The 15,202-nt window shown below is 39.3% G+C and overlaps 2 protein-coding genes across 5 annotated transcripts in view; one reads left to right on the top strand and one right to left on the bottom strand.

Annotated features, from left to right (window-relative positions):
* LOC124144508 (DCN1-like protein 4) overlaps positions 1-6,280 on the top strand; it is a 32,370-nt gene extending 26,090 nt beyond the window's left edge. For all 4 annotated transcript variants that reach the window (XM_046513943.2, XM_046513945.2, XM_046513946.2 and 1 more), the window contains 6 exons: positions 436-509; positions 1,126-1,217; positions 3,517-3,625; positions 4,717-4,821; positions 5,136-5,238; positions 5,671-6,280. In XM_046513943.2, the coding sequence (XP_046369899.1) occupies positions 436-509; positions 1,126-1,217; positions 3,517-3,625; positions 4,717-4,821; positions 5,136-5,238; positions 5,671-5,732 (545 nt within the window). In that variant the 3' untranslated portion in view covers positions 5,733-6,280. The remainder of the gene's footprint in view (positions 1-435; positions 510-1,125; positions 1,218-3,516; positions 3,626-4,716; positions 4,822-5,135; positions 5,239-5,670) is intronic.
* A 737-nt stretch (positions 6,281-7,017) lies between these two features.
* LOC124144507 (protein FRG1-like) lies at positions 7,018-15,160 on the bottom strand. Its single transcript, XM_046513942.2, has 8 exons — positions 14,996-15,160; positions 13,395-13,492; positions 12,446-12,571; positions 11,624-11,793; positions 10,661-10,765; positions 9,950-10,041; positions 9,060-9,170; positions 7,018-7,235 (listed from the first exon to the last, which is right to left on the bottom strand). The coding sequence occupies exons 1-8, from the start codon at positions 15,055-15,057 to the stop codon at positions 7,199-7,201; spliced, it is 801 nt and encodes a 266-aa protein (XP_046369898.2). The 5' UTR covers positions 15,058-15,160; the 3' UTR covers positions 7,018-7,198.
* Positions 15,161-15,202: the final 42 nt, after the last annotated feature.

The raw sequence follows: 15,202 nt of genomic DNA, 5'->3' as shown, positions 1-15,202 counted from the left end.
TTTGACTGCAATTGCTGCAATGTATTGTAAAAACTGCTTCTTGTGTCTTACTTCTTTCTTCATACTATTATTAGCATCAGAACTATTTCTCAAGCAGAGTCAACTCGTTAAATCAATTATCATGTGGTTTGTCCACACCATGCCCGTGCTCATGGGTTTCACCCAAGTGGTAAACATCTTAGACCAGCTCCACTTTGTGCTTTCTGTCTACGTTAAGCTGACAGTCATCACGTAACTGTAAGACTCTTCTGTGTGGCAGAAAAAAGCATTTGAGTCACTTCATCATTTATTTTTCGCATGCACATCAATTACCATGGCTTCAAAGGTTAGGATTTTGTTTGTTATGACTATTTTTGCAGACCAGTAAATCTGACCTGTGTTGACTGAATTTGATGTGTTTTCTGTGACATTGCATAATGTTTATATGTACATCAGGTCCAGACGAAGATAGTATTGGTCCGGAAGGCATGGAGAAATTCTGTGAAGATATTGGTGTTGAACCAGAAAATGTAGGTTTCTATTCAGATATGGACTTTGGAATGTTAGTTTTGAGCTCACCAGTGAGCTTATGTTGTGGTCTGTATGTCTGGAAGTTCATCGCAGCGTTCCTAACACTGTTAGCACTATTCAAAATATTTTCAACATTTGAAAGAGATACAGAAGTATGAAAGCCTTTCTGGGCCAATGACATCCAAATTATTGAAAAGTCAGTATCATCAGGGTCATAGCATAATAGAAATTTCCATAACAGGTTGAGTAGTATACATGTGTGTATACTGTGTGGTCTCGTATGCATCCTGGAAAAGAATGCGTTTGTATGAACTTGTTATGAATGTGTTCATGATCATTGCTGAGCTAACATGGAAATGAATGAATGAATATCCTCTTTATGTCAAGTAATTATAGTCCTGCACCATGACTAGAATATGTTTATTTTATAAAAACAAAACCCATCAAGATATATATATATAAAAGCAAGTCTAACCAGCTCCAGCCTGCTCATTCATGAAATCAGCATCAGGAATATTATTTGTTTTAATTTTAGAGGAGAGACGTGTATTGTGTAATATAAGATTTCATAGACTATATGTTAGTCTAAAGTAATTATTGTGTGTTATTTTCCAGATTGTGATGCTGTCTCTAGCCTGGAAACTGCAGGCTAAGAATATGGGTTTCTTCACCTTGGAAGAATGGCTGCAGGGAATGACATCATTACAGTGAGTGGCACAGCCATGACTTTATCTTCTCTTCATGACCCAGTTTGAATGAGTTTGTTTCAGTGTGGTGAAGTGAGGTCTGTTGTCTTTGCTGTCGGTCACATTGGAACATTTTGCAGTCTTGATGTGGCAAGAAATGTATATTCACCGACAGCTGTATCTATTGCAAGACTGTGTGAGGCTTCGGTCAGAATACATCGCATGTACCTAATGCTTGTCATCATGGCTTGGTTAAGAGTGATTGGTCAGGCTGTGTCCTGGCTGACTGCAGCTCGTCTGCCCAATGACACAGATCATTGTTCATCCATTTATCACTGGTTTGCCAGGCCAGATATAATTACCCGGTATTAACAACCAGCTGGCCACCATGATATAGCTGGAATATTGCTGAAGCAATGTTAATTAACATTCACTCACCTACACTGTCGCAAGTCCGATTCCTTAGTACTGTGCAAAAATGCCCTTTAGATCCTGCCTAGTCAGTTCTTGATCTGAAGGTACATTAGGGGTGAAACAATACAGCAGGGTCAAGATATGATACATATCTCAATACATAGGTCACGATCCGATACATATCGCTATACACATATTTACATCAAATCTCGTGTAAACTTCTTGACTATGAATATTTCAGAGCAGGTTCAAAAGGAAAGACTATCTGTAGATTAATTTCGTAGCATATATTTTAGTAGTGAACCTGCAAAGTTTATTGCAACACATTTTGCAATATTTGACTAACAAAAATACTGGGGTGGGGATGTCATTAAGTAGTAAGTAATTTATTTTAACAAGTGTATCATCTTGTGTCGATACAGAAAAAATGTATCGTGTATCGCATGAAAACTCACGATGCACCGGTGCACCAATATATCGTTTCACCCCTAAGGTAAATACAGTTGTGTGGAACAGGGCATGAATAGATAGTGTTTGAAGGCCAGGCAGACCAGTAGGTCTTCAGTTGCATTATTAAACAGCACAAATCACAAGCTAACGATAGGGGCAGTAATTGTATGGCTATCAGCAATACATGTGTGAAAAAAAGGCACAACCATCTTTTTCCTCTTGTCAGTAATTGTCGCATCAAACTGAAAGACAAAAGGTGTCTGAACTTTAATTTGAAATTCATGTCAGTGTAATTGACAAATGGGATAGGAAACTTGCACATTTACTGATGGTTGTGAAGTTTTGTTTTGTTTGTTTGTTGGTTGTTTAACGCCGCACTCAGCAATATTACAGCTTTATGAAGGCGGTCTGTAAATAATCAAGTCTGGACCAGACAATCTAGTGATTGACATCATGAGCATCGATCCATGCAATTGGGATCGATGACATGCATCAACCAAGCCAGCGAGCCTGAACACCCGATCCCGTTAGTCGCCTCTTACAACAAGCATAGTCGCCTGGTTGTGAAGTATACTGATAGTGAGCAGCAAGGGTAGATCCAGCAGTTTTAATAGGAGGGGAGGGGGAATTGTCTACAACATACTACATTTGTTATTTCAAGAGCAGGCAGATTTTTCAAATCCTGTTTATAGGTCACCACTTGGTTGACCAAAATTAAAGTTTGAACATGCCACCTTAACTGAGTTTTACCTGTTCTATAATTAAATGTAATAAGGGTCATTCATTATCCCCCGCCACGAAGTGGGGCAGGGGATATAGGAACAGAGTTCATCCTTCCGTCCGCTTCTCAAAAGGGACAAATTTTCAGAGAAATCAAACTTTACACACTGATTTTGCTGGTCAGGACCTCAAATGAGTTCAAAATTGGTGTCAACTTTGTGCATACTGTGTGCAATGGTGACAAGTTTTCTCAGGAACCACTGAAGTTGCATGAATGAAAATTTGCATGTTTATCTCAGAGATACTTTTCAAGACTGAGTTTGAAAATTGGACCCAGAAATTATTTGTTTACAGAGTTATGGCCCTTGATCCACGTTATTTAACTTGTTGCATTGTGTGTACAATGGGGACAAATCTTCTTAGAAACTTCTGAAGTTCTGAAGTTAGCTTATCTATGAGATACTTATCAAAAGTTATTATTTCTTAAGAAGGGGCCTTTTGTCATGTTTGTGTGTATTCATTTCACATTTGATTTCACTTTTTCAATTTTTCTGATGACATAAAGTGCCTCAGTGACTATATCTTTTTAAGGCTTTATATGACTTTTTATAGTTTATATTCACTACTGTATGAACAAACAAAATTCTAATATGCCCCATAGTGGGTGATATTATAATGTTGTTTTCTTGTTTAACAAGTTGTCTGTAGGATTCTATCAGCTGCTATGTTTCTACAGGTGTGACAGTATTCAAAAGGTGCAACAGAAACTCGACTACCTCAAGTCTCTTCTGGATGATACTGTACATTTCAAGAATATCTACCGCTTTGCATTTGACTTTGCCAGGGTATGTTTCCTCGACATTATTACTGGATGGTAGTATATTGGATAGGAAAGAATCAATGAATCGGAAATGAATTAATAAGGTGTGTACAGGTATGCAACAACTTTCAGCTCTTAGATTATATGCTCCTTGCTTATGACACATGTAGACCGCCTCCGTGGTCTAGTGGTAGAGCGTCCGCCCGGAGAGCGGAAGGTCCGGGGTTCGATCCCTGCCGCGTCATACCAAAAAACGTTTAAAGATGGTACTTGTTGTTACCCTGTCTGGCGCTCGGCATTAAGGGGCTAAAACAAGGACTGGTTGGCTCGGAGTCAGTATATTTTGTCTGAGTGGGGTATTCATGTTAAACTGCGGCATGGTATCTCAGTGAGCTAGCACTATAAATCAGCATCAGTCCGGACTAGTATAAGCAGCCACACAAACACACACACGTACATGCACGTCGCTATATAGGTGCAATAATATGGACACGACGTTAAACCCCATTTCACCTCACCTATGACCATGGTAACTTATTCCCTGATTATGATGGAAAATTCATCAGGGATCCATGTTATGATATATTGGGAACTTAATCTTCACTTGTTGAAGTGAGTCTGGTGAAACAGTTAACTAGCAATAGTTCACACACTACAGTTAGATGGGGAACAGGTGGCTTATTCTTCTAAAGCACCGCAATTTGCTGTGTGACCCTTAAGTATAGCAGAAATCTATGATGGAGGGTTTGGATCCCAAATTGTCCTGAGCATGTTTCTTGGTTTGTCAGCACCATACCCATGATTGTGGGTTTCACCAAAGAAGTAAACATTTAAGACCTGCATCCCTTCAAACTTCATTCCACAGGAAGTTGACACTGTGATGTAACTAAGATACTGTGTTAAACCAAACTCACTCCCACAGCTGAGTTAGATCAACATGATATTCACAAGGAAAGATGATGTGTGTGAGTTCAGTGGGGCAAACACAGCCATCCATAAATGCCTTTACTAACATTCAGAATAAATGCATATGGGGTGAAACTAAAGCTTTATTCTGGATTACCAGGTACAGGTAATATGAAGTTTCAGTAGATATCACTGTCACATGTCTTGCAGGAAAAAGATCAGAGAAGTATGGACATTGAGACGGCCAAGGCAATGTTGTCTCTGCTCCTTGGAAAACACTGGTGTTTGTACGGGTCCTTTCACCAGTTTCTTGAGGTACGACGACGATGAGGATGAGGATGAGGATTAGGATGTGGATTTTAGTGGCTACAGAACAGATTGAATGATTGAATGTCTTACATGTAATAGCTGAGATTGTACATATGGAGACCATGTGGAAGAAGGTTATGATTAAAATGGTAAAGCTATAAGTTTCACATCCATGTTGAGCTTCAAATTTTATAACAAATATGCGTTATGGACTGTTTGGTGAATCTTTTAATTATTGTGAACACATTATTGTGGTTCTAATGTGCAAGTTTCTTTGTGTCACTGATGGCCTCCAAGTGATGTGCTTCTATTTGTTTCAGCAATCCAAGTACAAAGTAATCAATAAGGACCAATGGTGTAACATTCTTGAGTTCAGCAGGTCCATAGCCCCAGATCTTGCCAACTATGACGAAGACGGGGCATGTGAGTTACAATCCAAACATACAAGTTTTCAACCAGTCAGAACTAGGTTGTTTAGGTCAGTTAGTGTGATAAATAAAACGACAAGATAGGATCGACCAAACCTTGTTCCCGACTTAATATGTGGTTTGGCCATTTGCGTGTTTCCTCGGATGACATTAATGCATTAAAATACAATGGTGATGATGATGATGATGATGATGAAGCAAAATGCCATCTCTTGAACACTTCTGGTAATTTGTCTGAGACTGTATTCACAGGAGTTTTAACCTGTACAAAAGTCAATTCTCATTACTCATATCTGATGGGGCAGAAGGATACATTGATAATTTAGCTCCTAATTCCTGTGCTCTGAATTTTATGCTGAATTGTGTGGGAAGTTCATAGTGTAAGGCCCTTCCATAGATTTAATTAGACTGTTTCTTTTCATTCCAGGGCCAGTTTTACTGGATGAGTTTGTAGAATGGCTTCGTGAACAAAACAAGATGTCAAGTTGAGGTTGGATGGCTTCAGTCAAGAGTGCTAGATGTGTCATCGACAGATGTTTTACACTGATTTGACAATATGTGGAGAAACATAAACTTGTGTGTCGGGTCTCCATGGCAACGGATGAATGTTTGCAGATGTGTTTGTCTTTCACTTGCCACCACGGTTGGTCAATGAAGCAATGCAATCCTTTGGTCATGTGACCTGCTGCAAGGCATTACGAACATGATCTTGCCCGCAGTGTGATTATGACTGTCGGGTCACCCCATCCAGCTACTTGTGCTTTATTCCATGTCTTGTAACCATGGCAACGGTGCTGTTGTTACAGGTTGTCCATGTTCCTGGGAGACTCGTACTGAGCAATCACTCTGTTGATATTAACATGATCTGGTAAGGGGTGGGGTTGGGTGGGATGGGGTTTGGGGCAAGAGAGTGAAAGATATTTTATCACTGGTACCAATGCCAGTGAATAGGAGCATAAGATTTCTTAAACCATACATGTTATTTACAACTTTTATTGTAAATGTTCAAGGTTTAATAACTACAAAATCACACCAAACTTGAATTTTGTTGTTTGCACTGCTGTCTGTGATGGAATGGAGGATGATTTAATGGAGCCATACTAATGTTTTTATGGGGGACATTTTACGTATTTACAGGAAACCCTACAAGTGTCAAATGTAATGGGAGACCAGGGTGTGACAAGGTTCCCAACACTCTACTGTTTGTTGTAAAGGCCAGCAAAATTGGATCAGTTGAATGATCAGATTCAGGATTGATTGTTGTTCAACGCCGAACTCGGCAATATTCCAGCTTTATGTCAACGGCGTGTAAATCATCAAGGCTGGACAAGACAATCAGTGATTGACATAATTGATCTACACAATTTTGATATGACATGCATCAACCACGTCAGTGAGCCAGATCCTGTTAGTCAGGCATGGGTTGCTAAGACCAATTCTGACCCGGATCTTAACATGATCTTGATTGACTATGTGTTGTCATACTCTAATGGATCATAATGTTGAAGACTGATTTTCCCTGATTGATTATTTACTGGCTGCCATGTTACTGCAGGAATGTTGGTGACTGCAAACAAACAAAACAAAATCAAATAAAACATGACATACAGTTTTGTTGCTGAAATTAAAAAATCCTATATACATTCTTTTTCTTGCAAGACCATGAAATACTGCCAGGAAAGAAATAGACTGCTGCCCGAGTGTCCCTCGGTAAAGATGAAAATGAGATTAAATGACCTTGTACCCACTCTTGCAATGAATAACAGAACACAGCTTGTGACTAACAATATTTATTGAAACACAAATTACAGATACACAGGTGATAAGGTTGATCAGGATGACCACTTCATATGTACAGATGAACTATCTACAGTGTACTCCCAGACTTGTCTTCAAGAATGAATTCAGCTGCCTGTGTCAAACTATGAAACGCATCAAGAATCGGTCCATGCAGTTTATTTACAGTATCTGTCGGCCTTCATTTTCTCTCGCCTGAAAAAAATGTCAGAAAAAAATCCTTTAACAATGATGAAAGAGAAACAGATACAGTCAAAGGACTCAAACTCCTGGGGACAAGAGAAATAGTTTGACACAATATTACTGTCTGAGGAGTAGAAGCATCTCATCCAATCCCCCAGTTGAGCTAGGTTCTTTACCATGTTCACCTTGCTCTGCTGCTAGATTGACACATCTGAGTTCAACACAACAGGGTCTGACTGGACATATTGATGTAACAAATGATAACAGAAAGTCCATGTGTTTTATCTACTCAGGATTCAACATGACTTCTCAGCTGATTGATGGTCAGTACCAGTAGTATATGAAATAAATCACATTTGGGTTTTTGACACCAAGATATGTGTGGGAGGAAGCACGTCCGAAGTTTTGTTTTAGATGACCCACATTTACGGGATAAAACCGAGAGGCATCAGCCCTGAGGTTATTTCCCTGAGGATAAGGGTTTTGAATATCATAAAAACCTGAGGGGAAGTGCCTTAACCAACTTATAAACAGAAAAAGAAACAAAACAACATTTATCAACTTTTTTGTGTTTCAAACACTCTTTCAATGAACCTTAGGAAATGGGCGTAAAATATCTGTTGCTGGCGTACAGTACTTGAATCAGACATTCTAAAAAGCACTGTGATTTAACAGTGCCTATGTAGCCTCACCGGGCTACAGATATGAAGGTTGCGTGTTCGATCCACGTGAATATAAAGAAAACATTTGTCATTTGATATTACATTTCATTACATTGTATTCAAATGCAAAATATATTTCTAGCGAGAAACATTCATATGTTACAATGTAAACGGAAGTTGTATTAATAAAATACCTGGGATATCTCAACACATTATGTAGGAAATATGCCTTGGATAGCTCATAAAATCCAGGGGATATTACAACATCCCTGATTATGAGATTTAACCCGACTGAAGAAAAATAGGATGACGTCACTGGAGGTTTATAAAATTAATCACATCTTCCATATACATCAGTAACTGATATGATGCCAAGCATTACAACAGGAAGTATGATGAAACTTCCATCATGTGGGCATACCACTGGAAATGTGAACATTCAAAAATAGCTACCAGTCCGGTCTGATCAATTGGAGATGGGTGGAGAGTCTCAAAATTCTTTGAAGTTGTATCATTGGGTACGTTTTAACTGAATCACCGATAGATTGGGAGGCAACGTGTGCACAGCTGATTGCTATTTCCGGCTTAGTTTATGAGAAAATACACACGGTAATCTTAATCTCTGCATATAAAACATTGCCATGGAGAGCAGGAAATACATTTTAAATGGTAAATCATCATGTCTAGTGATGTCTTATATCAAATTTGATACTTTTATATTGACCAAGTTTGTTTTACCTGTTTATTCACCTGGATTCGCTGAAGGGATACGATAACGCATATAAATTATTTGGACCCTGAAGGTAGCGTTGTTTGTTTTTTAAAATGTCCGGACAGAAAAAATAAAATGTCCGGTAGGCAATATTTTAAATCTGACATTTGAGATTCCCAATCAGACATGTCCGACGCATATGACTGTTTCCGGACCCCTGGTGGAGACGTGTGCAAAGAGGAGACAACTTGTACTCCCTTGTGCCATATCTGCCTTTTCACCATCATGTGTGATTGCATGGAAATGCACCTCAGTGAATGAGTGAGGTCGCATCTCATTTGGCAATATTCCAGCCACATCACATACCCCATTTTGGGAATCAAACTCAGGGTTTAGGTGGTGAGCCAACACCTTAACCACCCACCTCACCTATTGCAGCTACCACAATCTATGAGAACCCACCTGTCCAGCATGGTCTCGTGCAGACTTCCATCTTGTCTGGCCGTCTTCAGTGCTTTAACACTGTCTTCTGTCACTCTCAGGCGCCGGTCCTGGAAACTCTGGAACTTCTTCCTGGATTAACAACATAAACATTTCACCTCAGTCTGTGAACTTAATACCAGCCCAATGCCAATAAACATGGTAAATAAACTGACAATGAGAAGAAAGTAAAACAAATGAAAGTGGTGTCTGTTCAAACTGGTATTAGTCAAACCACCTCATCGGTGACTATTTGTCTAATCACATCAACCAATCAAATAGTTGATGACTGCCTGAGGTTACAGTGCAGTTTGCCAAATTACTAATTGTTTTAACATCATTCATCAATATTACAGCTTTGTCATGATGGTCTGCAATAATTTTATATCATTGTAAATAATCAAGCAACATCCAATGCTGTGGGGGTGCAAGGACACAAAGTCACTGAAATGACCACCCAAACCACCCTTTCGCAAATTACGACAAGCATGGGTCCAAATACTGGGAATGTATTCTTTCCCGTAATCCCCTTGGGGCCACTGCAAAAATGTGGTTTACACTGGGTCTACATGACATTGCACAAACGACATTTCATCACTAAGAAAATGCTAGAGAGCCCTTAAGACGACTGAGGCTATGAACACACAAATTGCAAACCTTTCGGTTTCTATTTCGTATCACATTTCTTTAATCTCTTACTTTCTTTCTGTATCAATCTGTCTACATTAGTCTGTACTTAATTAAGGTCACACAAGGATGTAATGAGCAGAAAAGCAAACCTAACAGAACTGGTGATGTAAACATGGTAAACAGATTGTGCATTGAGGGGAGATAACTCCAACAGGTCCTGCACACTGCACATGGGTACTCACACATAGTTGACCTCAGAGTCCTTGAGTGAACCTCGTTCTTCCTTAGGAATATTACCCAGTGGGTCCTCCTCACTTTCTGCACAAGATCGGATCTGAAATGATATACTTTCAGGTTACAATCATGTACCCAGAGAATCCACATGCAAGCAGACAATATAGTTATCAAAATAACCGCCTCTGAGTGGTGAGGGAAGAGCGTTTTCCTGTGTGGAAGGTGGAAGCTCGGTGGTTCAATCCTCTGGCCAAAGTCTTACCTAAAGGAAGTTAAAAGATGGTACTTGCTGTTACCCTTCCTAGCGCTTGGCGTTAGGGGGATAAAACAAGGCCTGGTCGGAGTCAGTATATTGTGATGTATCCATGTTATACTGTTGCATGGTATCTCAGCACTAAAACTGGCATACGTCTGGCCAAGTACAAAATTGGTCTACCAGTACTGTATATATACATAGTTACTTATGTTCTCTGCCCGAGGGTACATATAATACATTTGATCAATTGTTATCATGTTAGTTTAAAAAGTTAATACTGTATGGCTTACTGCAAAAATTTCAAACAGCATTAACATTTAAAAAATCTGTATACCGTAAATTGAGAAATGTGCGGTCTTGTGTACATACATTGAAACTACAAACACTACACTTATCACATGATAAATAGTACATGACTTGATCTATCGTTTTAAGCATGTTTCAGTAAAGAATAACCTCTAACCTTGATCATCTGTTCAGGCCCTGCTTTGCGACTCTCACACATTACTTCACCATCATCATTCGCTGATAGGAAGCAGCCATTGAAACCATTGATGGCCATTTTTCCCTGTAAACAGATCTCACAATCATCACATTTTCAAATCACACAGGTTCACAGTTGTTTAAAGTTGTTATGTCACTGCTTGGCAGCTTGAAGGAGGACAGACCAGTGATACAGAACTTAGATGTTTACTGCCATGATGAAATCCATAAGCAGGGGTATTGTGCTGACAAACCTAGGAACTTACTCAGACTGAAACACATCTTCCCGAGGCAAGGGCGTCCATTGACTATAAAAGTCCAGTTTCCACTCTGCCAAACTAGGCTTACATATTGGCTGGACTAACAAGTCTATGCATAGTCCAATCTAAATTGTGTAACCAACTAGATATCCGGTTTGTAAGCAATTTGGATTTCAACATGCAGATTTCGGTCAATTGCAGGTTATGCAAAGCATGAGTACCACCAACTGGGCATCATAAGATATTTTGCAAATTTGTTCATATGTTTAATCAAGGTGCTCAAGAGATTTGATGCAGTTTGTGGGGTAAACTCTGTTTTATTACAATAAAGATCATGATTATCGATCAGATTGTCTTGACTGGGCGCCACCATGTTGTTTGAAGCAAATGCAAGTGATAAGAGAGATGGAATCTGATTGGTCAATAGGAGGGACATAGAAGGGACATGAGTCATAATAGCCACTGATGGCGCTGCCTGGAAATTCCAAGCCACATGACAAAGCCGACATCTGGGAAATAGGGACCTGCTGATTCCTACATAATGTACCTGAACAGATCATTCTTATTACAGGTACTAAATATGAATTAATATGGCATAAGTTTGACATATGACACAAGTCAGAACTAAAGCTAAAACATCCTAGATACAGATAAGGGATTAACTTCAAACCCACAAATCTCACCTCTTGGAACACAGGTTCCCACTGTTCTCTGCTACCAATAGCATCTGATTTCCCAGTCACGCGACCTTCTGGGTCAATACTGAGATACTTTCCATAGCCTGACTTCAGGGCAATCTTTGAATCCCCCAAAGTAATGGCTGTCAGAATCTCGGTGGCATCTGGAGCATCCCCTGAAGACACAAAGGAGGGAATGGTACCAGTTACACTCCACATGAACATGATAAAGCTAAGATTTTGAGAAATGTACCACTTTTGTGAAACCCACAATAGGCAGACACACCAACAATCAGGACGAATCTGGGATTTAAACCCATGATCAAAGGCATCTGGCACCCCAAAGGGACGCAACTCCCATATTTAATCCCATAATTGTGCAGTTAATGGAGTACCTAAACAAGGTTTATCACCATCAAATACTGCATCTATCTTGCCAGCTTTATCAAACAGAAGAGTAGACTTTCAAAATGAAGCCTTTGCCTACGACAAGAGACCCAAGGACAGAAGACTGTGACAAACATAATGAAATTGATGTGGCTGATATACATACAGATGCTAATAAGGTCTTACATCAATATTGATATTGATATATTATTATTTATATTATTATGACATTGTTGTAAGTTTACAGATAAACACTGAAAGTTACCATGTTTAATGATAAATCAGGTTTTCTTATCAGTGTGATAACAGAAACAAAACACATTGGTTGTGCAAAATATTGTGTTAAATGATAGCTTTGAGAGTCAGCTGGGAAACACACATATTAGTTTGGCCTAGGCAGTGAACATCTAGCAGGCATGTCCAGGAGGGATCCATGTTTACCTGTATCCCTGACGGGGCCAAGATTGAGCCTTCCATTGTCAAGGGCGTTCATGTATGTCTGCACCCCAATCTCAATAGCAATGTTTCCTGTGATGTCTTCAAATTTTTCCACAATCCACCAGCCACCTGGGAACAAACCAATAGCTTTTCTTACAGTATGTAAAAATAAAAGATTCAACTAATGCCAGAACTAATACGAGGAAATAGTAAAACATGCTACACATATATTACTTTTTAAATATTCAAAACCCTCCATATGATATAATACACTATAAGCAATTGTTTTTACCATAAACTGACCAACTCAAACAATCATACTAAATATAATTATAATAATGAGATACATACATTTGTAAGGTGTTATCGGGGTAACACTTTCTCAGTAAACTACAAATTATTGTACTTTTCGGGGTTTAGTCCCATCCAGGGTTAAAACCTACACTCTCAGAGCAAGGCACTCAATCACCTGCACACAAAGTCAGTGACCCAACCCACTCAGCCACCGAGGCTTCCACAAAAAATGGAAGTCTGACAACTGGTAGTCTAGATCACATACTTTGTGTATTCCTCTAATAAGTGTTAATTGGCATGGTTCCCATGTTTTGTTTGTTGTTTAACGCCGCACTCAGCAATATTCCAGCTATATGACGGCGGTCTGTAAATAATTGAGTCTGGATCAGACAATCCATCGATGACATGTATCAACCAAGTCAGCAAACCTGACCACCCAATCCCGTTAGTCGCCTTTTACGACAAGCATAGTCACCTTTTACGGCAAGCATGGATTGCTGAAGACCTATTCTACCCCGGAATCTTCACGTGTCCATGGCTCCCATGGCCGAAAGACAAATTTGTTTTCAATTTGTCCATCCAAAACCAATCATGCTAGTTAGCCTGCAAACATTGATATGCCATAAAACAGGAAAGTGTGGCTAAAGGTACCCCCTACCATGACGTGTGGTGTCCTCAGTGAGTGACGGATGAACCTTCTTTCCCCCTGCACCTCCCTCTCCATCAGCATGCTTACGTTTCCTGTGTTTCTTGTGCCTGAGAAACAAATCAATTAAACAGTTTTGAATAATTCAGGAGATTCAATCATGCAATTCACTTTCTGCTGTATTTTTTGTAAAGTGCATGAATGTACCGGGGTACCATATTTTTCACGAGTAGTAATAAGTAGTAGTATGAGTCAATTCAGTCTCGTGATAACAATGAAGAAGTCCTTCGGGAGGTAAATCAAATGAATTACATAATTGTCAATAGTTCCATATGCTCCTCTATACAAAACCCACAGAGTAACGATGATCATTTAACACATGACATGATCTGGTATTGTAGTCATGGTAGTTTAAAAGTTATCAGGTTACCAAAACTATTTCAGACTCTAACTTGTCATGTTTATTCATTACTGATTACAAGATCATGATGATTAACAGAATTTTGTACATTGTTGTACCCAAATCAAGAATGCAAAACAAAATCAACAAGCACACATAATCATGATAATTGATGTATCAAACTTGTTATTTTTGATGGACAAGATATTTCCTACACATGGGCAAAGGTCATAATCTTCCTTTGATAGTGTGAATGTTGTTTAGAATAACACAGTCTGCAATACTCAAGCAAAATTACTGTTACCATGGTTACCTGTACATAATTAAGGCTGAACCAGGCAAACCAATGTTTGAACTTACTCACTAAAGATCATGTGCAATGATCAATGTCATGTGAAGATGACAGCTACAGCCAGATATAGCCGAGAGCCGAGACGGGGTTTGACAGTCAAAAACATGATCCTACATGGAGAGTCATGTCTTGACTGTCTGACCCCATTGCAGCTCCCTGACAATTATCATTATGATTATGATACAATATCCAATAAAGAACATGTGGTCTACCATGGTCTAATATAGAATGGTTGAACTAGTTGTTTTACATTTTCAACCAGTAACGTTCCTGCTGTATCAGTGCAGTGTGTTAAAAACATTGAGTCTTGGCTTGGCACTCCAAGGGTTGTTAGCATGAGCAGCGGTCATCACCATCACTGGGCGTCAGTGTAGGATGACATATCGTCGTAGGTTTTTGTACATCAAACAGGGGGTGTAGCATCACACAGATATTGTAAATACTCAGATGATGGCTTGTTTTTAAGAGTTGTTGTCTTTTATAAGTGAATGATATGTTTTACAGTTGTTCATGAGATTAGAGAGAAAGCTACGACTGTTTCTTAAGCGTCCGAAAACCCACAACACAGCGATACAATCATTTCCTTAACACTCCGACCACCAGTTCAGTCGGCTGTCAAATTCGGCCAATATACAATACCCAATGGATTTAGAAACCGTAATATTCTAACTTACAAACCCTGCATACGTACGTCTAACCTTATTTGGTCTACGGGGCAGTATTTGTGTACAGTACGTGTACGCTAGATTAGCTTATGTTCTGAAAATGAGCGAAAACTGAATTCGTTTTCCGTACGATTCGAAAAACATTCAACACGCAAAGCCCCGCTTTATTACTGTAGTGCCTCCGATATCAACTCACTTTTCCTTGTGACCTTTCAATTTCAGTTTTCCACCTTTAACCTTAGAGTAGGAATCAGCCATGGTAAGACCAATGTAAAGTTAGATCAGTATTCGTATATTTGATTAAAATATTGAGGTTAAGCGTCACCCATGGGCGCAGCCATGTTTCATCTCGCGTTTTCTCGTTCTGATGACAATCGGAAGTAAACAAACACACCACGTGACT

Source organism: Haliotis rufescens, unplaced genomic scaffold (assembly GCF_023055435.1).
Source record: "Haliotis rufescens isolate VD_foot unplaced genomic scaffold, xgHalRufe1.0.p SCAF_7, whole genome shotgun sequence".
Lineage (NCBI taxonomy): Eukaryota > Metazoa > Mollusca > Gastropoda > Lepetellida > Haliotidae > Haliotis > Haliotis rufescens.
The sequence above is the reverse complement of the archived record's forward strand: the minus strand, read 5'-3'. Positions and strand labels throughout refer to the sequence as shown.